Source organism: Periophthalmus magnuspinnatus, chromosome 10 (assembly GCF_009829125.3).
Source record: "Periophthalmus magnuspinnatus isolate fPerMag1 chromosome 10, fPerMag1.2.pri, whole genome shotgun sequence".
Classification (NCBI taxonomy): domain Eukaryota; kingdom Metazoa; phylum Chordata; class Actinopteri; order Gobiiformes; family Gobiidae; genus Periophthalmus; species Periophthalmus magnuspinnatus.
In genome coordinates, this window is record NC_047135.1 from 15,671,797 (window position 1) to 15,689,711 (window position 17,915).

The 17,915-nt window shown below is 46.0% G+C and overlaps 1 protein-coding gene across 1 annotated transcript in view; it reads right to left on the reverse strand.

The window, feature by feature from the left end:
• pigg (phosphatidylinositol glycan anchor biosynthesis class G) overlaps positions 1-17,915 on the reverse strand; it is a 130,038-nt gene that overhangs the window by 85,883 nt on the left and 26,240 nt on the right. Inside the window, exons 5-6 of the mRNA XM_055224874.1 lie at positions 13,605-13,743; positions 6,173-6,385 (exon numbers count right to left, since the gene is read on the reverse strand). Of these exons, the coding sequence (XP_055080849.1) occupies positions 6,173-6,385; positions 13,605-13,743 (352 nt within the window). The remainder of the gene's footprint in view (positions 1-6,172; positions 6,386-13,604; positions 13,744-17,915) is intronic.

Consider the following 17,915-nt stretch of genomic DNA (forward strand, 5'->3'; position numbering starts at 1 on the left):
AGTAACGGACCCTCCTTCCTTCGAGAGAGTGAATCATCATGGCCTCCTTCTCCAGTGATATCCTGCCCCGATGATCCAGTCGAGCTGCGGAAGGCAAAGTTCTGTGGCCTCATCACTACTCTCTCACACCCATCTCTGCCTGAGGCCAGCCAGTTTAACAACTTCAAAGAGCTACTAGAGGCTACAGTCAGAGTATGTCACGGGGCGGCCACAGATCCCAAGCCTACTGCTGAATCATTCAGACACGCTGAACTGTCACTCCTCAGACAGGTGCAAAGTGAATGCTTTCCCGAAGAATTTGCTCTTCTTTCCTCCCAAAAGCCCATTCCATCCAGCAGCAGACTCCTCACTTTAGCTCCAGAATATGATCCAGAGACTCAGTTGATCAGGGTTGGGGGCCGACTAAGACGCTGTGACCCCCTCAGCTCAGAGACATTACACCCCATTGTTCTTGACCCTCATCATCTCATCACCAAATTGATCATTGCAGATTATGACAACAAGCTGGCACATCCAGGTACAGAAAGAGTTTTTGCTGAACTTCGGAGAAAGTTATGGATTTTGCGTGGCAGAGAAGCAGTCCGCAAACATCAGCATAACTGTTCAGAATGTCGTAAATGGCGGGGTCAACCCATCATTCCTAAAATGGCTGACCTCCCACCTTCCAGCTTACGCCTACACCAGCCAGCGTTTTACTCTACTGGGATGGACTGTTTTGGACCCTTTCTCATCAAGGTTGGGAGGCGCAATGAAAAAAGATGGGGCATAATATTCAAATGTCTCACCACACACGCAGTGTACCTAGATCTGCTGGCCAGCATGGACACTGATTCATTCCTCATGAGCCTACGGCGCTTCATTTCCAGACGGGGCAAGCCTCACGAGCTACTATCTGATCAAGGCACCAACTTTAAAGGTGGCAGCTCAGAACTTCAGGAAGCCTTCAATGCACTTGCCCCTGATCTTCAGTCTCAACTTGCAAGCCAGCAAATCCACTTTCGTTTTAATCCACCAAGTACTCCTCATTTTGGTGGTTCCTGGGAGCGGGAAATCCGCTCCATCAAGTCAGCACTGCACACAATGCTGGGCTCTCAGACAGTCACTGAAGAAGTTCTGAGAACCATCCTCACTGAAGTAGAGAGCATCATCAACTCAAAACCCCTCGGTTACACATCGAATAAACCTCGCTTACCGATCGAGAACAGCATCCAATCCATCAAAAAATAAGGTCCTTTACTCCTGAGTCCACTGTGGGATCTTTACTCTTTGCCATGAACCGCTCCAGGTCCGTGATGCCTCTAGTTTAACTTGTACAAACATCCACAGTGTCCTCGATCACGTCCTCCCTTTAGTTTGTCCGTTTCGTCGTGTTTAAAACACAAAACAACAGCGCGTAAAATGCGCCATTATGCACACATTTCTGCATCCACTCGTTTCCCAATTCACCAAAGATTAAAAAAATTAAGTGTTCGTCGACGGGCACTTGCGTCACTTCCGGCGCGACAACGACTGGTCTATTTCGACAGCATGGCATTGAGGAGTACACATTTTCTTCCGGGTAGGTCTGTTTACAGAAAACCATTGCCTGTCATACATCCTGTCCCGCTGCTCATTGGCTGTAAGGGAAAACGTCACTAAATGTGTGTAATGTAATTGGTTGATTCTACAAGGGCCTTTCAGATGTGGCAGATCCAGATCCTATCACTCCCAACATGTTGCTGATGGGGCGGCTAGACTCATCCACTCCGCAGGTGGTGTATCCAGACACAGAGCTCCTTAGCCGCCGCCGATGGAGACACTGTCAAGCCTTATCGGACCAGTTTTGGATCCATTTCATCAGGAACTACTTACCATCCCTTCAGAATCGCAGTTTTTCACAGTTTTTATCATTATTATTCAGATAATCCAGCCCAGCAACCATCTCAACCAATCAGTAACCACCCCTTCTCACTCCTCAACCAATCACAATTCAGCAGCCACCAGCGGAACTTTTTAGTAGTAGTTAGTGTTGTGTTCGGGACAGTCGCACCAGCTCTCCTTCCCAACTTTAAATGTTTTTCCTTTACTTCATCTACAATTGTTCATGTGTCCTTGAGAACGTAAGTTAATCTCAGTATTATAAGTATTTGTAGTTCATATGCGTCAATCCAGCCTTAATTAGGTCTGTTTCCTTAGTCCGCGTTGCTGTTACGCAACTTGCGCCAGTGATGCATTCACGGACCGGCAGACCTCTGTATTTTCACTGCTTTCTGCTGCCGTCTGTGGTGCATTCAAGGACAGTTGGAATTTTGTACTTTAGGCGAGAAAGTGCCATTCTCTGACTCTTAGTTCGTTATTGCTTTGTATTATATCTGTAGCTTTTTTCTAATGCGTTCTGTATTCTATATTGTGTATTTACATGTTTGTTATGTTTATTAATACCACATATCTGATATTTAATTTGTTGTATCATTCATCACATTCATAGCATTTATTTTCTGCCTTTTAGAAACCATGAACAGACATGAGCAACCATGGACAACTATGAGCATGAATCATGAATATGAGCATAAACCATAAACACAACTTCAATAAAGAGTGGTAGAGTGAGGATTGGCGTCTGGTCACTTTGTTCTTGCCGAACAACCTGGGGAGATTGTGGATACTAAACTAGTCCTAAATACAGTCCTTTCCTGAGGGCACAAGTTTGGGTTTCTTCCCAGCACCTCATTTACACAAGACTAAACCAGAGGCACAGACGCAGATTCCCCTGCTGAGAAATGTACAGCGGATCAAGTGTAACTCTGCATTTTAAACTTTGATATATTTAATTACATTTTACAGCCCTGTTGAATTGTATGTTTGATCCTAGTCCAGTCCTGGTCAAGTTCTGGTTTAGTCCTACTCTATACAAAGACTAAACCAGGACTAAACCAGAACTAAACCTGGCCTAAACAAGGAAGAAACAGGGCTGAGGCCGGACTAAAACATAACTTGACCAGGACTAAACCAGGACTAAATCAGGGCTTAACCAGGTCTGACCCAGGTCTGAACCAGGATTTAAGACAGGTTGGTTCTAATAGGGACTAAACCAGGACTGAACCAGGACTAAATCAGAACTAAGCCAGGACAAAACCAGGACTAACCTTTTCATGTTTTTTTGGTGAGATCTTGTTAAAAGTTTGTGTGGTTTTGAAATATGACTTAAATCTACCTTTATATTTAATCTTCACTTTAATGAGGAAAATCTGACCTTTAGTTTGAGCTGAGACAACAATATGTACTCCCTTACACTGCAATCCAACATGGTATAAGTTTAGTTCTGGTTCAGACGTTTCTCAGACGTGTTTCAGACGTGGTTCAGACCTGGTTTAGACCTGGTTTAGACCTGGCTTAGACCTGGCTTAGTCCTGGTTTAGTCCTAGTTTAGTCCTGGATGGTGTGAATCACACCTGCTGGGGCCTGAGACACAATCTCTCACCAATCTACAACTCTATCCTCAGACCCAAACAAGCAGGAACAAGGAGAACAATAGGCAGCCATTACAGGCTGAATAGTTGTTTACAGTTTCAGTGTAGTTAGCACCTCCCTTCAGGTAGATATAAGGCAGTGTCCACCAGTAATCTGACCAGAACTGAAAAAACAGCTTAGATGAGCAGCGAAACGAACTTCACTCCTAGAACAATTTGTCCAATTGACAGATTTAATTTCGTCTTTTGCTATGGATCAGAAATGATGACTGAGGGACTACACAGACATTGTGGTTCAGTCCTAGTTTAGACCTAGTTTAGTCCTAGTTCAGACCTGGTGTAAACCAGGTTTAGACCAGGTTTAGACCAGGTTCAGTTCTGCTTTAGACCTGGTTTAGCCCTAGTTTAGCCCTGGTTTAGGTTTGTGTGAAAGAGTAAACAATGCAGAAGGCCGCAGACAGCAGGGGGTGACCCTCAGACACATGACCCTGGGGCGCTCGCTACCTCACAGGCTATTAGCATGTATTAGCATCTCCAGCACTAAAGCTAAGAGGCAGGAGCCCAAACACAAGGACAAGAGAAGGAAGAGGAGGTTTGTGGATTTATTCACTGAAAACAATTTATTAACATGTTTTATAAGTTTCACTTTGTTTTTTGATGCTCCTCCCTTCACTATCTCTTCATCATAACACAACACTAATGAAACTACTGCATATCACATCAGGTTTGTCAAGTTGGAGTGCATTGATTTATATTCTGCTTTTGTATATTTATAGAGAATTGTCCAAGTCTAAGCAGGTGTAAACAAGGACTAAACCTGGTCTAAACCCAGCCATTGGCTCACCTCTCTGATTTCTGAGTTGCTGTCCATTCATTTATAGTAGTCTGAGCTTGTCAAAACCCAGTAGAAACCCAGTCAAAACCCGGTCTAAACCTGGTCTAAACCCGGTCTAAACCTACCGTAAATTTCGGATTATAAGCCGCTACTTTTTCCCCACGCTTTGAACCCTGCGGCCTATACAGCAGTGCGGCTTATTTATAGAATTTTACTGGATAACAGCCCCTGGGGGGCGCTCTCTAGCTGTAAACGTAAAAGTGAGACAGACATGGGGAAAGATTCTGCTCTGAAGAATTCACTAGTTTTGATTTTGAACGATCATTTTGCGCATCATGAAATGGATATGATGCAGTTTTTAAGATAAAGAAGGAAATAGAGCAGGGGTTGGCCTTTAACACGCAGAGAGCCATTTGGACCCACTTTCCACGTAAAATGAAACACTGGGAGCCGCAAATACTTTTTGACATCTAAAATGAAGATAACACTGTATAATAATAATAATAATAATGTAACGGAATAATGTAGGTTTTATTTTCATGGACAAGCCTTCTACACGTGGCAGATAAATATGGCAAAAATAACTTAAGTGCATAAAAAAATACAACTCACCAAACCACTGCATCAGTGTGAGCTCTGCGCTGATTATGTGATTATGTCTACTCTGCTCCGCAGTTTCTTTCAAAAAAAAAAAAAAAAACTCTAAAAGCGTATCGTTTAATCCCAGGTGCTTATTCTCCATGTGCCAAAGCAGTTTTGAAGGTTTCATTGCCTCATTTGCTTTTCCCGCATATTACACAGAGCAGACTGTGCGTGAGAGTCACCTGTAGCGACAAACCCAGATTTTAAGTAGGCATTGTCTGTTAAATTTATCTTTCTTTTTCTTGGAGGTCATAGTCTCCTCTTCTGGCTCCTCAGTTGTCCTTTTCCCCTTTGTTAAAAGCTCTCCAAAGACTTTTGTTTTGGCTCATTTTCACTCGCTTGTGGCTCTACTTGTTGTGTTATGTGTGATACGTCATCGCGGAGACAAGAGAAAATAATATACTTGCTACTACATCAAATAGATTTCTGTGGCGATTTCCAGCAGGATTTTCATGATACATCTACGGACGAGCTTATTAGTGTGTCATGAGGGATGGCCTAAAGTTGCTCCTGACCCCTGTGCGCACAGCGTCTACTTATTTTAAGATCATAACAATCTTCCAATTTAAACTACAACAAAAAAGAGCTAACACAAATAAAATACACTTCAATTAAATACTTAAAATTTATTTTCCCAAGCCATGCAGAGCTGGCTGAAAGAGGCGCATGCGGCTCCGGAGCCGCGGGTTGCCGACCCCTGAAATAGAGCCACTGCACGTAAGCTCGGCATCAATGAATCCAACTTGGTCAATGTAAAAAGACGACAAAAGTTTTCAGAGGAAATAAAAGCAGATTTTCCGTGTTGGTGCAGCTTTATTTTCTAAACCTGCAGGTGTGTTCATCCTGTGTTGATGTCGTGTTGGTGCCAATTTTCAGGCACAGTTTAAAAAAAAGCGTGTCGGTGCACCGTCTTTCTGTGTAAATATCTCATGTTACAATATGAAAACCTGCGGCTTATATTCAGGTGCGGCTTATATATGTATAAAATTGATTTTCTCTTCAAATTTAGCTGGTGCGGCTTATATTCAGGTGCGCTCTGTAGTCCGAAATTTACGGTAGTCTAAACCCTGTGTATACCCGAGCTAAAGCTGGTGTAAACCCAATCTAACGCCAATCTAAACAGGGTCTTTGGCTTCAGTAGACTGTACTTGAACAGACACCTGAGTTGATGCCGTTTAGGTGCAGTAGGCTGAGCTTGTCTACACCTGGTCTAAATTGGGTCTAAAGAGGGTCTTTTTCCTCTCACCTCTCTGATACTCTGGCAGACTGTCTCTGAGCAGACAGCTGAGTTGGTGTCCGTTCAGGTGCAGTAGTCTGAGTTGGTCTCGTAGGCTTAATCCCTCTAGAATTTGAGTCAGGACTCGTCCCACAGAGTTCTGAGGTATAGGGAGACCAAGACCCAGAGCGAGAGAGGGTGCAAGGTCCACCTGCTCCACCTCCAGGGGGCGCTGCATGCCTTCTGTAAGGATAAGGAAACACATAACACATATACATATATATATATATATATATATATATATATATATATATATATATATATATATATATATATATATATATATATATAAAATATACTATTCTATATAGTAAGGCGCAAGTGCGTGAGTCAAATGTTACATATGGAGGCCCATACAGGGACAAGGAGTTTGTGTTCTGTATAGTTCAAGTTGCTTTATAATTATGTCTGAGCATGTAAAGGTAAAATAAACAGCGATTTAGGAGCCAAAAAAACATGTATTATAGTGTTTTTGAGTACAACTTGACATAACATAATTGTGATTCATCACAATTCAAGCATGAGATTAATTACGATAAAACATTTTAATCACTGCCCAGTTCTATTTATTATATAACCTGTAAAATTTTGTACAGTAAAATATTAGGGTCAAAACTCAAACGGAACAACAACAGTCAGAGTGAGCTCAGTTAAAGACTTTACAGTAGGTCCTTTTATGACACACTGAAATCTGAAATACACACTGAAACATTTTATATGGAACTTAAACAGTGGTTGTGGAATAACCAAAACTGCAGCTCTGATAACGAGATACAGTACCACACAATGTATGTAATCCTGGTATATTATATTTTGTGTAAACTATGGACTGATGTAATAGCGTAATGTAGAAATGATAGGTTAATATGTATTTTATAAGATGATTTTATAAACACCTAATGCATTGTTGAGGTGTGTGGTTGTATTGCATATGTGTGATGCTGTATGAGTGTGTTTGGGCCAGAGAGTGGACAGTATCAATTGCTCTTATATTTGCCTGATTGCAGGGACTGTTTAGCGCTAATCTGGTGCAGAACATCTCTGTTTTTATGAGCGTAATGTCTCTTTACACTCTCCCTTCAAATAAAGACTACACTAAACTAAAGTGCTGGTGACATCACTGCTACATTGTACAGGCCCTTTAAACCCCAATACGTGTCAGAGAGACAGAGGAGCAGAGCTATTGTCTGAGAGGTAAAATCAATCCATGCCTCGAACAATTGTTGTTTTAAAAATGCTTTTGGTTTTTAATTTAACAGATGGGGCTCTACGTTGGCCAGATGTCACCGTGGTAACAAACAACATCAACAAACTGCACCGAATTAAACTGACTTTTAATTCACTCAAGTTTAGATCACAGGAAAATATGTGGCTGTTATGGAAAGTCGCAAGATTTATAATAATGGAATTCTAATGGTTACAAATGCAAGTCTGCAGTTCTTTAGGCAAAGTCCTGTGTGTCAGATGCCTTCCCTGTGTGTCAGATGCCCTTCCTATGTCTCCATGGGGTCTTATTGTGTGCAAAGGCTGCTAAGCCTGTATTTTAGACCTCTACAAACATGTTCTGAAATCTCCCTTTGTGTCAGATGCCCTCCCCTGTGTGTCAGATGGCCTCCACTGTGTCTCTAAAGGGGTCTTATTCCATGTAAAAGCTACTAACCATGTAGTTTAGACCTCTATAGACATGTTCTGAAATGCATGGGATTCTAAGATGAGTTTAAATGTCATATTTAAGTTTCTCACTTGTGAATGCTCCCGGACATGTTTTTGGAGATTTTGCCTGTCCCTACTTGAAATATGGACAATGACGCATAAACTTAAACATCTGCTGTGCCCCCTACAGGACAGTGCAGAGAGGAGGGGCCAAGGTCCAATAAAGAGAGGGGGCAGATATTTATAAACTGTATTACTACTACAAGTAAAGACAGCCTAAAATAGTTATGGTTCGCTCTACTGGTTTGCACACTGTGGCAAAATAAGAATAGAAAGTAAATGTAGTCATTGACAAATGAAAAGCTGCAAAAGAGCTGTGAAAAAAGCATTGAAATCTTCCAAACAAGGGAATAAAAGTCACATTTTTGCACCTTTGGGGTGTATTTTAGTGTCCATCCATCCATTCATTCTCCCATCAAGGACTTGGATGGGAGACCACTGGGAAAATGGGGTGCCACAGTGGGGGCACCAGCCAGCCTCACTTCTGTCACTTTGTCCCAGGGCAGCTGTGGTTACAATAATATATTACCACCACAGAGTGTGGAGTGAATGAAGGTGAGATGCTTTAATTATCTCAAGTTTAAAAATAAAAACATGAACAAAAGTGAAAAACTGAAAAAAAAGGCGTGATCAGACCAAATCACACCACATTCACAAGTTTAAAAAGGAGCAGCCATTTTACACCCAGATGAGAGAGGGCATCTGAGAGCATCTGATATACGGGAAGGCATCTGACATACAGGTACAGGAGTCTGGAAGGGCATCTGACACACAGGTAAAAGATTACGATATAGTGGCTTGCAAAAGTATTCATCCTCCTGGAACTTTTTCAAATTTTGTCAAGTCACAACCATAAATTTTTTTTTTTTTTTAAATCTGCATTCTATGTGAATAAGTAACACAAAATGATAGATAAATGTGAAGTAGCAAGAAAATTAGACATCATTTCCAGATAAAAAAACAAAAAAACTAAATTAAAAAGTGCAGCGCACCCGCCTTTTGCTGCAATTACAGCTGCAAGTCTTTTGGGGGTATGTCTCCACCAGCTTTGCACATCTACAGACGGAAATTTTTGCCCATTCTTTCTGGAAAAAAAGTTCAAGCTCTGTCAGATTTGATGGAGACCGTTTGTGAACTGCAGTTTTCAGATCTTGCCACAGATTCTCAGTTGGATTTAGGTCTGGACTTTGACTGAGCCATTCTTCCATCCATCCATCCATTTTCTTCCGCTTATCCGGGGCCAGGTTGCGGGGGCAGCAGTCTAAGCAGGGACTCCCAGACTTCCCTCACCCCGGACACATCCTCCAGCTCCTCTGGTGGGACCCCAAGGCGTTCCCAGGCCAGCCGAGAGACATAGTCCCTCCAGCGTGTCCTGGGTCTTCCCCGGGGCCTCCTCCCGGTGGGACATGCCCAGAACACTTCCCTAAGGAGGCGTCCAGGAGGCATCCTGAGCAGCGGCTCTACTCCGAGCTTCTCCAGTGTGACCGAGCTCCTCACCCTATCCCTAAGGGTGCGCCCAGCCACCCTGCGGAGGAAACCCATTTCAGCCGCTTGTATCTGCGACCTTGTCCTGTCGGTCATTACCCAGAGCTCATGACCATAGGTGAGGGTAGGAACGTAGATTGACCGGTAAATCGAGAGCTTTACCTTTGGGCTCAGCTCCTTCTTTACCACAACGGACCGATACAGCAACCGCATCACTGCAGACGCTGCACCGATCCGCCTGTCAATCTCACGCTCCATCCTTCCCTCACTCGTGAACAAGACCCCGAGATACTTGAACTCCTCCACTTGAGGCAGAGACTCACCACCCACCCGGAGAGGGCAAACCACCTTTTTCTGGTCGAGAACCATGGCCTCGGATTTGGAGGAGCTGATTCTCATCCCAGCCGCTTAACACTCGGCTGCAAACTGCCCCAGTGCCTGCTGCAGGTCCTGGCTCGAAGAAGCCATCAGGACAACATCATCTGCAAACAGCAGAGATGTTGTTCCCAAACCAGACCCCCTCCGACCCCTGGCTGTGCCTAGAAATTCTGTCCATAAATATAATGAACAGAACCAGTGACAAAGGGCAGCCCTGGCGGAGTCCAACATGCACCGGGAACAGGTCTGACTTACTGCCGGCAATGTGAACACAGCTCCTGCTCCGGTCATACAGGGACAGGACAGCCCTTAGCAAAGAGCCCCGGACCCCATACTCCCAGAGCACCCCCCAAAGGACACCACAAGGGACACGGTCGAATGCCTTCTCCAGATCCACAAAACACATGTGGACTGGTTGGGCATACTCCCATGAACCCTCAAGGACCCGATGGAGAGTATAGAGCTGGTCCACTGTTCCGCGACCGGGACGAAAACCACACTGCTCCTCCTGAATCTGAGGTTTGACTATCGATCGGATTCTCCTCTCCAGTACCCTGGAATAGACCTTACCAGGAAGGCTGAGGAGTGTGATTCCCCTGTAATTGGAACACACCCACCGGTCCCCCTTCTTATACAGAGGGACCACCACCCCGGTCTGCCATTCCACAGGTACTGTCCCCGACCGCCACGCGATGTTGCAGAGACGTGTCAGCCAAGACAGCCCCACAACATCCAGAGACTTGAGGTACTCAGGACGGATCTCGTCCACCCCCGGAGCCTTGCCACCGAGGAGCTTGCCAACCTCCTCAGTGACTTCAGCCAGGGTGATGGACGAGTCCGCCTCCGGGTCCCCAGTTTCTGCTTCCTCCTCAGAAGACGTGACAGTGGGATTGAGGAGATCCTCAAAGTATTCCTTCCACCGCCCGACAACATCCCCAGTCGAGGTCAGCAGCTCTCCACCCGCACTGTAAACAGTGTTGGGGAAGCACTGCTTCCCCCTCCTGAGGCGTCAGACGGTTTGCCAGAATCTCTTTGAGGCCGTCCGATAGTCCTCCTCCATGGCCTCCCCGAACTCCTCCCAACCCCGACTTTTGCCTCTGTGACTGCCCGAGCCGCGGCACGCTTGGCCCGCCAGTACTCATCAGCTGCCTCAGGAGTCCCACGAGCCAACAAGGCTCGATAGGACTCCTTCTTCAACTTGACGGCATCCCTTACTTCCGGTGTCCACCACCGGGTTCGGGGATTGCCGCCGTGACAAGCACCACAGACCTTACGACCACAACTACGAGCAGCCGCATCGACAATAGAGGTGTAGAACATGGCCCACTCAGATTCCATGTCCCCAGCCTCCCCCGGGATCAAGGAGAAGCTCTCCCGGAGGTGGGAGTTGAAGACCCCTCTGACAGAGGGCTCCGCCAGACGTTCCCAGCAGACCCTCACGATGCGCTTGGGCCTGCCAGGTCTGTCCGGCTTCCTCCTCCGCCAGCGGATCCAACTCACCACCAGGTGGTGATCAGTTGACAGCTCAGCCCCTCTCTTCACCCGAGTGTCCAAGACACGTGGTCGGAGGTCAGATGACACGACAATAAAGTTGATCATCGACCTCCGACCTAGAGTGTCCTGGTGCCACGTGCACCGATGGACACCCTTGTGCTCAAACATGGTGTTTGTTATGGACAAACTGTGACTAGCACAGAAGTCCAATAACAAAACTCCACTCGGGTTCAGATCGGGGAGGCCATTCCTCCCAATCACCCCTCCAAGTGTCACTGTCATTACCCACATGGGCATTGAAGTCCCCCAGGAGAACAACGGAGTCCCTGGTTGGCGCACTGTCTAGTACCCCTCCCAGGGACTCCAAGAAGGCCGGGTACTCTGCACTGCTGTTTGGCCCATAGGCCGACACAACAGTGAGAGACCTGTCCCCGACCCGAAGGCGCAGGGACGCGACCCTCTCATTCACCGGGGTGAACTCCAACACGCGTCGGCTGAGCTCTGGGGCAATGAGCCAGCCCACACCAGCTCGCCGCTGCTCCCCGCGGGCAACGCCAGAGAAATGGAGAGTCCAACCCCTCTCAAGGAGTTGGGTTCCAGAGCCCAAGCTGTGCGTGGAGGTGAGGCCAACTATATCTAGCCGGTAACGCTCAACCTCCCGCACAAGCTCAGGCTCCTTCCCCCCAGCGAGGTGACATTCCATGTCCCCAGAGCTAGTCTCCATGTCCGGAGATCCGGTCGTCGAGGTCCCCGCCTTCGACTGCCGCCCAGATCTCTCTGCACCCGCCCCTCATGGCTCCTCTCGCAGGTGGTGGGTCCACGGGAGGATGGCCCCACGTCGGTCCTTCGGGCTGGGCCCGGCCGGGCCCCATGGGGAAAGGCCCGGCCACCAGGCGCTTGCTGCCGAGCACCCACCCCAGGCCTGGCTCCAGGGTGAGGCCCCAGTAACGCCAGTCCGGGCGACGTAGCTGGCCTCGTTGTTTCTCTCTTCATGTGGGGCTTCTGAACCGCTCTTAGTCAGACCCGTCTCCCAGGACCTGTTTGCCATGGGTGACCCTACCAGGGGCATGAAGCCCCCGACAACATAGCTCCCAGGATCATTCGGGTGCTCAAACCCCTCCACCACGTTAAGGTGGCGGTTCGGGGAGGGGCTGAGCCATTCGAACACATGAATATGTTTTGCTTTAAACCATTCCATTGTCTCTTTGGCTTTATGTTTAGGATCGTTGTCCTGCTGGAAGGTGAACCTCCACGTCAGTCTTTTCCAGACTCCAACAGATTGCCCTGTATTTAGCTCCATCCATCTTCCCATCAACTCTGACCAGCTTCCCTGTTCCAGCTGAAGAAAAGCACCCCCACAGCATGTTGCTGCCACCACCGTGTTTGACTGTGGGGATGGTGTGTTCAGAGTGATGTGCAGTGTTCGTTTTCCTCCACATGTAGCGTTTTGCTTTTAGGCCAAAAAGTTTGATTTTGGTCTCATCAGACCAGAGCACCTTCTGCCACATGTTTGCTGTGTCCTCCAAATGACTTCTAGTGAACTGTAAACGAGACTTCTCATGGATGGTTTTCAACAATGGCTTTCTTCTTGCCACTCTTCCATAAAGACCAGATTTGTGTAGTGCACAACTAATAGTTGTCCTGTGAACAGATTTCCTGACCTGAGCTGTAGATCTCTGCAGCTCTTCCAGAGTCACCATGGACCTCCTGGCTGCATCTCTGATGAGTGCTCTTCTTGTTCGTTCTGTAAGTTTTGGTGGACAGCCATATCTGGGTAGGTTTGCAGTTGTGCCATACTCTTTCCATTTCTAGATGATGGATTGAACAGTACTCCTTGAGATGTTCAATGCTTGGGAAATCTTTTTGATCCAAGTCCCGCTTTAAACTTCACCATAACTTTTTCTCTGACCTGTTTGGTGTGCTGCTTTGACTTCATTTTGTGGTTTGCTCCTCGACACTCTCTTAACAAACTTCTGTGACCTTCACAGCACAGCTGCATTTATACTGAGACAAGATTACACACAGGTGCACTCTTTTTAGTCATTAAACCTTCAATCTTTCCAAAATCATTAGGCAACTTATAAAAGCAATTAGTTGCATTCAGGAAAAAGGGGGCTGAATACTTTTGCACGGTGCACTTTTAAGTTTTTATAAAATTGGAAATCTTGTTAGATATTTCCTTCCACTTCATACTTGTGTGCCATTTTGTGTTTCTCATTCACAATGCTAAGAAAATGTATTTAAATTTGTGGTTGTGACATGACAATATGTGAAAAAGATCCAGGGGGATGAATACTTTTGCAAGCCACTGTACAGGAGTGTGGAAGTGCACCTTTTCTCTTGAAGGCGGGGCTGACCAGGAGCAGAGCTGTGTTGACCTCAGGATCAGAAGAGCCTCCGTGACTCCCAGTCTCAGACATCCCATGATCCCCACAGAGAACCAGCAGATATGGGAGCGCACCTTCTGCCTCCTGTGAGAGAGAGAGAGAAAACTGAACCAGGACAGACCATAACTAAACTAAGACTAAACCAGGACTGAATCAGGATTGAACCAGCAAGTACGGGAGAGCGTCCTCTGTCTCTCATGAGAGAGTGCGGGTTAAGCTTGATTTATGTGCACCAAATTTTGTCATTTTTTCAGACATGCGTGGTGTCTGCACAGACCAGATTTTCCACAGTGCCATATGGGGTTCACTGGTAGATTTAGTTTTGATTTGTACTGTGTGCTCTGCATGGGCCGCAGAGTATAAATACTGCCCACGTTTCCTCAGCTTGGGTGAGTGTGAAGTTGTAATGTACATTTTGTATCCTGCATGGGTGACGTAGGCTTGTGGGTAGAGCCTTATACAAGCTTGTACTACTAACCGTAAGGAGGTTTCAAATAGGGCCCAGGAGAGATCACTAGATTACTCAAACATGCAACCTCTTCAGGCATGTTTTTGATGAGGGAACAACGTTAATGTCTGTCTGTAATATCAAGTAATGCCTCCTGAAGTTGCAGAGAAACAGATCAGGCTTAAAATCAGGCTAAACTTCCTCTAGTGCAGGGGTCACCAACACGGTCCCCGAGGGCATCAGATCACCTCCAGGGCCTACATAAGTCACCCGCAGGCCGGTTCTAAAAATAGCACAACTCACTAATGAGCTGAATCTAAAATTTTATTTTTTTCTGTTGATTTTTTTTTCAGCACCCTTGCATTTATATAGATTTAAAAATGACAATATCTTAAAAATGTTCATTATATTTGAAGTTTAGATAAGTTAAGGTGAACTCTGACCTACTCGCTGAATGTTTGAAGGAGGTTTTCGGTCCGGACGCGTTCCCCTCCCCACTGGAAGTTGACCGGGCTCACCGTGTCAGTGTCCACACACGGAACCGGGATGCTCCGCGCCCGCTTATTGCCAGGATTCACCACTACCGGAATAAAGAACTCATTCTGAAGCTCGCTCGGGAAAAGGGACGACTCCTCTACCGCAGCACAGAAATCCACATTTTTCCAGATTACAGCCCAGAGGTCTCCCAGAAGAGAGCAGCATTCTCCGAGGTCAAGTCCCAGCTCAGATCCGCTGGATTCCCGTACAGGATGTTTTTTCCGGCTAAGCTTCAGGTCATGGACAAGAATGGACAGAATATAACTTTCTCCACTCCAGATGATGCGCGCTCCTTCCTCGTCAACGTGCTTAAGGACTGATGAGCCACTACTGTCGCTGTCTTGGCTGCGGTCAGGTGAGCCCAGACCGGGCCGCTCCTCGGCGCGCATTTCCCCGCTCTCCCTCCCTCCCCGATGCGCTTCGTTCGTCTCGCCAGTGCATCACCACTGCCCGGTATGCATACTGTATTTGGACTGATGGTTTTGCCCTAGATTTTAAAACTCTTATTTTAGGATTATTATTTTATGGAAACAAAAGAGTTGTTCTACAAATATGTTGTATATGTAGGCTGTATTCTCTACAATGGACAAATCTGTCCTAGTTTATTTAAGCTTTACCCAGCATTGTATTTTTATTATTCTGTCCTACAGTTACTTTTCCTCCAGTTTTTCTTTACTTTAAATCATACAGTACATTATAGCATTGTTTCTGTCTTACGTGTGGGCTACATATGTTTCATTAATCATTAATCAACAGTTGTAATGTGACATTCATTTATGTTTTCAGAGTTCAAGAAGTTTAATGTGTAGTGAGTTTTTTCCTTGTCACTCACTAAAGGACTGAGTTTGCATATTTATTATGTTGGTTTCTAATATTATAGTAGTATTGCAGCTTTTATGTCTTACTTTTTATTATCTTTATTTTTCTTCCCTAAATATTTTCCCTTCCGCTTTTTCATTCCAACCTCCTTATGTGTCCACACAGACTTGTTACAATTTACAAAGTTTCCAGGTACTTTTCTTATTATGGCAAGCATAACCAAACATGGAAAAAATCATAGCATTACTTTTGTCTCTTTAAATGTGAAGGGTGTTAATAATGTGGTTAAAAGACAGAAAATAGATACTTATCTTAGACAGTTGGGAGTGGGTGTGGCCTTCCTCCAGGAAACACACTGGGACAGGGCCAGTCCAAATTACTTAAGAACTGGGTTGGCCATGTTTTTCATTCAAATTTCAGTGCTAAAGCTAGGGGCACTGCGATCTTAGTGCATAAGGACATAACATTTCAGTTAGAAGAAGTCATCTCGGACTCAGCAGGACGCTATGTAATAGTTAGGGGTCATATGTTCTTTACCCCTGTTATTCTACTGTCTATATATGCCCCAAACTGGGACAATGGTGTTTTTTTCACTAAGCTCTTTGCTACTTTGCCCAGTAAAGACAATTACAATATTATAATAGAAGGCAACTTTAACTGTGTTCTCGAACCCAACCTTGACAGATCCTCCAATAAGCCACAATCACTGTGCAAGCCTGAAAAAGTTATTAATAATTTCAAAAAACGTGCTGGTTTATCTGATATTTGGAGGTTCCACAACCCTAAAAACGAAGCTTTCTCCTTTTTCTCCAATGTCCACCACACTAACACTCGTATAGATTATTTTTTAATTGAGAATAAATTACTGGAAAAGATCCACTCATGCACTTATCATAGTATAACTGTGTCAGACCATGCCGCTCTGTCCTTTATTCTGGAGTTACCGGACTGCCCCATGTCAGAATCAGAATCAGAATCAGAAGACTTTTATTGCCATAGTCTGTGAACACAGTTCACAAACTAGGAACTTGCTTCGGTGAAAAAGTGCAGCATAAACACACTGAATAAATACAAATACAAATAAGGGCATGCACAAAGTTAAAAAGATATGCTTAAAAAATCAAATGAAATACTTAAAGGGAGAAAATATATACAACAGCAGCATCAGAACAACAGTGCAAACATGGCTTATTAAAGTGACCGGTATTATAAAGTGTCCAGTTTAGTGCAGATATTATAAAGTGTTCATGAGACAAACAGCAGAGGGGAAGAAACTGTTCTTATGGCGAGAGGTTCTGGTCCCAATGGACCATAGCCTCCTGCCAGAGGGAAGTGGCTCAAATAGTCCATGTCCAGGGTGAGAAGTGTCAGCTGCTATACGGCCTGCTCGCCCCCGAGTCCTGGAGACGTACAGGTCCTGTATAGATGGAAGGCTGCAGCCAATCACCTTCTCAGCAGAGCGCACAATGCGCTGCAGTCTCTGTCTGTCCCTGGCAGTGGCCCCAGCGAACTACACAGTGATGGAGGAGGTGAGGATGGACTCAATGATGGAAGTATAAAACTGCACCATCATCTGGACTGGCAGCTTGCGTTTCCTCAGCTGCCGCAGGTGGAACATCCTCTGCTGGGCTTTCTTGATGAGGGAGCTGATGGTCGGCTCCCACTTGAGATCCTGGGTGATGCAGATGCCCAGGAAGCGGAAAGAGTCCACAGCGCTGGAGGCAGGGGGGCTGTGACTTTCCTGAAGTCCACAATCATCTCCACTGTCTTCTGGGCGTTGAGCTCCAGGTTGTTGCTGCTGCACCAGGACACCAGCCGGTCCACCTCCCTCCTGTAGGCAGACTCACCGCCGTCCAAGATGAGTCCGATGAGGGTGGTGTCATCCGCAAACTTAACCAGTTTGACGGAGTTGTGGCTGGAGGTGCAGCAGTTGGTGTACAGGGAGAAGAGCAGGGAAGAAAGTACACAGCCCTGTGGAGATCCTGTGCTGATAGTCCGAGTGTCCGAGACAATCTTCCCCAGCCGCACGTGCTGTCTCCTGTCCGTTAGGAAGTCAGTGATCCACCTGCAGGTGGAGTCAGGCACGTTGAGCTGAGCGAGCTTATCCTGGAGCAGAGCAGGGAGGATGGTGTTGAATGCAGAGCTGAAGTCCACAAACAGGATCATGGCGTAGGTTCCCAGGGAGTCCAGATGCTGGAGGATGAAGTGAAGGGCCAGGTTAATGGCGTCGTCCACAGACCGATTGGCTCTGTAGGCAAACTGCAGAGGGTCCAGGAGGGGGGAGGTGAGGGACTTGAGGTGGTGCGGGACCAGGCGCTCAAATGACTTCATGACTACAGACGTCAGCGCCACAGGTCTGTAGTCATTAAGTCCAGTGATCCTAATCTTCTTGGGGACGGGGACAATGGTGGACAACTTGAAGCAGGCTGGGACATGACATGACTCCAGGGAG